The 5,835-nt window shown below is 46.2% G+C and overlaps 1 protein-coding gene across 1 annotated transcript; it reads left to right on the top strand.

Moving 5' to 3' along the window:
• Nucleotides 1–2,817: 2,817 nt before the first annotated feature.
• DUSP13A (dual specificity phosphatase 13A) lies at nt 2,818–4,741 on the top strand. Its single transcript, XM_010208805.2, has 3 exons — nt 2,818–2,969; nt 3,231–3,448; nt 4,542–4,741. Exons 1-3 carry the CDS (start codon nt 2,818–2,820, stop codon nt 4,739–4,741), a joined length of 570 nt encoding a protein of 189 aa, XP_010207107.2.
• The last annotated feature ends 1,094 nt before the right edge of the window (nt 4,742–5,835 follow it).

Here is a 5,835-nt window from a genome sequence, read left to right as displayed (position 1 = left end):
GCTAATCAGACAAAATTCAGTTAGTGCTTCTTCAATAGCTAAGCATCCCAAAAATCAAATCCTGAAAGCAACCTGCTGAGTGAAATTATTAGATCTTTTGCAGCTGGAGATGTCTGTATCTGTAGGATCATCACTAGCTGAACTTCCATGCTGTAATGCTTTCACTGTAAACACTTTCTTCCTTCAGGATATGTGAAACGAGTTTGATTTTGGCACAGTTTTCACTGGAGAGATCAAAGGTGTGCCAGGTATTTTTCCTTAGGAGAGCCTCCATAAGCATGTGGTTGTTGACCACTGCACATTCTCCTGGTAATGCCATGCTGTGTGCCGCTGGAGAACTCCGTGCCAGTTTACACATTGCCATTATTAGTCAGGGAATGTTTGATTTAGATTATTGCACCACCTACAAAGTAATCACAAAGGCATAGGCCAATTAGAGGGATGTTGGGTGTTCCGAAATTAATCCTGCAGCAGCTTCCCCTGAAAGAGCAGCTATTTTCAGATCACCTGTAATCATACACAGATGTATGGCTTAGAGCTGCTCACCATTCCAGTAGTCAGGAGAATGTCCAAATTCTTGGAATCTCAAAAAGTCCCTACAGCACAGAAAGCTCATTCTGCCTCTACTCAGTGTGACCATGTATTTTACAGCCACCCTTGGCAGCTTTCAAAGAGGCAGGAAAGCAGCAGAGCTGTAGAGAACCAGATCCACCTAGACTAAAGATTATACCTGGAAGGAATCTCCTGACAAAGCTGAGTCCATGTTTTTCATAAGTTTTTTTTTTTTAGCATTTGTATTCAGGCTACTTTTGTCCATGCTAAAACAAACCAAACCTTCACAAAGTCAGAGAGTCGTGGCCTTTACGTTTCGAAGACAACTCCTGTCAAAAACATTCAGTAACACGGCTTTACCAAAGCCCTGTCTGAGGAGTGCTAAACGTTTAGAAGTTGCTAGGTGTGGAAGGGCAGGGTTTGGAGGCAGATGGCCCTATGCCATACAAGGGTTGGAGCCACACAGGGTTTGGAGATGGTTCTCCTGAAGTTCATGTTTTTCTGTTCATCAGTTTTCATGCTGTGGGTGAATTCTGATTCTTAGTGCATTTAGGGTAGATGACAGTAAGTTTTACAGCTTGTAAAGGGACAGACTTAAACATGTGTCACCTTTCTGACAGAACTTAACTGGCCATAAATGGGCTGGGCTTACATTTAAGAAACTGCTGGTAAAGCCTCACCTTGAGCCTCCACCCAGAAGCCTGAGAAAAGTAAACTAAATTAAACAACTTCACCTGTGCGTTCACGAGCACAAATGAACCAGCTTAAAAAACACTACTTCACCAAAGGGAAAAAGGAAAACAAACCAGAAAAATGAGGTAGCAGATTAAAGACATACACATAGAGCTTGATGTATAAGCATCTTCACAGTCCTCTGCTGGATCTGGTCAGCTGGTTGCCTCCCTGATGGCTGAGCCTGACTGCCTGCCCCACTGCCTCTTCAAGATAAACACTGCACTGCTCTTCCTTGTAGTTTCTCTTCTTTCACCTTTTAGGCCAGAACATTTTTCACAGTGAGAACTAACGGTCTCTTTGAATGCAGGAGGCTCTTAAACAGCCTCTAAAGCTATAGAATTTTAACAATTTCTGCTTTACAAGACACTCTAAACAAAATCACTTTTTCCTTCTCACATGTAACTTTTCCCCTCCAATGCTGGAAACTATTGCCTTGTATTAGAGTGATCTCTCACCCTGGATACACTGGAGCAGAGTTAATTAGCCTAGATTTTAATACCTGATTTTAAACATCTCTCTGTGATATATCACTTCATGAAATAAAATACACTCTCTCTCCATCACAGTACATCAATGCATATGGAATAAACGTGAGACCTGAACAAGGGTTGTTCCCATCGATTGCCTTTCTTCTACAGAGGATAATATCAGCAGCAAGCGTCTCCTCTCAGATCACCCTCTCTTCTGGACTGCTTTGGTAGAGGAACCTTAACTCTGCTGTACTTGAAAGGCCCTACTACTATTACAATTTGCTATGATGGGTCTCCAACCTGTGGCTCACCAGACTTTCCTATATAAACTAACTCAGTGGCTTACAAGTTTTGCGTGACAACCATTATACTCGTTCTTTGTTCTCATTTCAGCAGAGGGAGGTGGCAGATGTACTGTATTAACACAGTGCTGAAAGTAGTGACTGCAATGGGAAAGAATAAATGTGTAATGTATGGTTAAGCTCAGATAGTTTTGCTTGGTGAAAAACTAGTAGCTTCAAGAAAGAGGGGATAGGCGAGACGTCATCATCCACTGCGTGCATTCCTGACCCTTTGCTGCTATGTTTTTAAGCACCTCAAAATAGATGGGAGACAGTTGCTACTGGGAGAGAGTTGCTGTTCTTGCTCTGGACGGGTTTCTATTTCTCCTTTATCAGACTTTTAATGGCTTGTGATGAATGTCCAGGTCTTGCTGTCTGCTGCTGCTCTGTTGAGGACACTGCTGAGGAGAGTCACAGCCACATCCTGGGGGGCATCCTGTGGGCAGGGGGCTGCTGCTCTGGGGATGAGCCCTGGGGAGCAGACTGGAACCAGCAATGACCCAGTAATGCCTGGCTGTGTGCATGCATCTGTTTCAACTGTCTGTGCCTGTCAGGGTAATGAAGAGCATGTGGCCAGCCCTGGGGAGATGGCTCGGGGGCCGCCGTAGCGTGAGCTGCTGCCTGGCACCTGCCCCAGCCCATCTCCAGTCTCCCCCGTGACCTGGCAGCACGGCACATGCCTCCGGCCAGTGGAGCAGGGGCTCTGCCTGGCTCTGGGCATGTCTGGGGGGGAGGCGCTGGAACCCGAAGGTGCTGGGGCATGCCAGGGGGAAGTCCCTTCCCTTAAAGAAATCGAGCAGCTCCTCAACACCGGGAGGCCCTCTTGCAACCACGTTGATGAAGTGTGGCCTAATCTCTTCTTGGGAGACCTGTAAGTACAGCTTTGCAGCCACACCTCTGTTCCTGTATGGCTTTAGACAGCTCATAGTTTTGCTCATTGCAAAACTCTGCAGATAGCAGGGTTTCCCAGATAAGAGTGTGACTAAGCTGGGACATGCTTCTCTGAGCAGGTGAGCCCTTGGAAGCAATGCATGGGCTGAAGCAAATGGCTTGGGAGGTGCAGTCGCAGCGCTTCTGCTCTGTGAATAAATCTGCACTCATCTCCATTGCTTTGGCTGTGTCTTTTCCTCAGAGTAACAGCTCATGACAGATTTGTTCTGTGGAAGATGGGTGTGACCCACGTGTTAAATGCTGCCCATGGCACCGTGTACAGCCACGGAGGCCAGGACTTCTACGGAGCAACCATCGATTATTACGGTGTCCCAGCCCATGACCTGCCAAGCTTTGATATAAGCCAGTTCTTTTTCTCTGCGGCACAGTTCATCCACAAAGCCTTGAGCACACCAGGAGGTATGAAATTACTGTTGGTGGCATTTTAATGAGGGTTGACAGCCCCTCGTAACTGGTCAGCTCCAGGAGGACAGTGGTGGACAAGTCACTACAGGCTGTCCTGCCAGCTGCTGGTCACCTGGTGGGTGGCAGGAGGAGGGAGTGTTGGGTCCATGGGTGTAGGTCAAACTAGGTCCCAAAAAGTTGCTGTGAGAAAAGGGATGAACAGTGCAGGAGAGAGACTGAGGCAGAGAGAAAACTATCTGGAAGGAAAGGCTAGTTCAAAAAGGGAGAAGCAAAATCATACATTTAAAATGAGCACCATTTTTTGAGACCCTCTTATGGCAACTGTATTTGTAAGAACAAATGACTGTAGAGACAAAAGCCCTGATTTCTACAGCCACCAACTGTCTGACGAGGCCCCTAGACTGCAGATGAGCTTCCTGCATGAACAGGACCTGCCGGGCTATGCCCCCGAGGAGGAGGTTTGCAAGAGGGTTTGCACAAGAGACTGAGCTTCTTGGCACAGGTGCAATAAAATACTAAGTAACATGTATTACATAAAAGACCATTCCTTAGCATGAGTAAACTGGCACTAATGGAGCTGTCTCAGTCTGTGTGTGTCACAAGTTCTGCCTTCAAAACAGAACTCCAGTCACAGCAGATTGCCTTATGAGGCACTGGTACTAGGCCAGTCATTTGTCTTGGTGGCTAACACGTTAGTGCCATCCTTTCAGGGCAGATGTTAGCATTCCTCTTCACCTAGGTAAGCCCCTTTGAAATCAGCGGGTCTGATTTTCCTCTTGCTCACAACAGAACAACTTCATTGCTTCTAAAGGGTTTTACTCGATTTACCAGTGTTCCTGAGATCATGTTGGGATCTCACAGCACTTCTCATACAAATCAGTGTAACAACTGAAAATTAGACTTGATGTGACCGATTAGAAGGGTAACAAATACATCTTATTTGCAAGACCACATGCCTCGTTCCTCTGACCAAGCTGGAGAAGGCAGAAGAGGTTTGCTTTCCCTTTAAATGAACCTCCATCCACTGTACTGCTTCTCTCTTATGGCTATAACCTACTGTTGATTGCTATTATTTTTTTTTAACCAGCTAAAATTTTGGTGCATTGTGCAGTTGGAGTGAGCAGGTCAGCTGCCCTAGTCCTAGCATATCTCATGATAAATCACCATCTCCCGTTGGTTGAAGCCATCAAAGCAGTGAAAGAACATCGATGGATTTGGCCCAATCGCGGCTTTCTGAAACACCTGCGAAATCTGGATGTCCAGCTGCGGCAAAAGAAGGACTGCTGAAAGGACAAACCCCTTGCCTTCCCTTTCTGAGTTTCAGTCCTCAGAACCAATGTGCACATACAGCTTCCTACAAGCAACGTGTGCTGGAAAAATGAGGAGAATTATGCACCAAAGAAAAAAGCCAACAGAGCTGGAAAGGGTTGGGGTGAGTTCCTCCGAGCCCGGGAGAGCCAACACCAGCACCAGCAGCACTGTGGGCTGCAGAGCTGCTGGGCCTGCCGTGGTGCTACCAGACTGGAGGGCTTGGGATAGACCCAGTGTCTTCCTGCTTTGTGCTAATGGCAGAGGCAGGTGCAGTGGTTGCATCCAGCTGGACGGTGTGTTTGAGTCCCCTTCACTTTGGGAGTGAAACATAACTGACTTCCTCGGTTGGGACACTGTTTTCATGTGCGTGCTCTCATAAGAAAAGTCCTTTGTGTGCCAGGGCTGGCGATGTGTTGAGGGCAACTTCTTAAGAGCCTGCTTAAGAGGACTGCTACAGAAACCTCCTTTCACTGTACTGCTAAGTGTTGCAGTCCTACAGAAGGCTGGGACAGCCTGAAGAACCACACCAGGAGAATAAACTTTTGTGCAGCTCTCTCTGCAGCCTCTGGGTCAGCAAACCCACAAACCTTTGCTTGTGTAAATATGTTTTCAGTGAGATAATGTATGTTATGTACTGTACTGAGGACATTTAAATAGTGTCAGGTCTTCAAAGCGTTCTGTAAGCTTTAACTCGTCAGTTCACCCTCCCTCAAAATCATCCCGAATCAGTTCTGTGTAATTGGCATTGAATCACCCCTGGTTAGGTAGGAGCTTAGGTAGTTCACATTGATGGCCAGACTTAATTGATAAAAATGAGTTTGAAGCTGTTTTGAGGATGTCACCTTTCCTGTCGCCAGTTAATCGCTGCTTAAACCAATGTGATCCTTAATGCAGAAGCAGCGTTTGAAATTCACACTGCCAGCCTGCCTGAAAATTAGCTTGTTACCTTGTGGTGAACCGTGAAGCCATAATCAAATCTATTTTTTGCCCTTTGCTACTGGTTTGATTTATTGATTAGCTGACCTTAGAAACCAGATTAAGTAAATACATTTCTGCTTGTCTGTTTGCAT

The sequence above is a fragment of the Colius striatus genome, chromosome 8, assembly GCF_028858725.1.
Source record: "Colius striatus isolate bColStr4 chromosome 8, bColStr4.1.hap1, whole genome shotgun sequence".
Taxonomy (NCBI): Eukaryota; Metazoa; Chordata; class Aves; order Coliiformes; family Coliidae; genus Colius; species Colius striatus.
The sequence above is the reverse complement of the archived record's forward strand: the minus strand, read 5'-3'. Positions and strand labels throughout refer to the sequence as shown.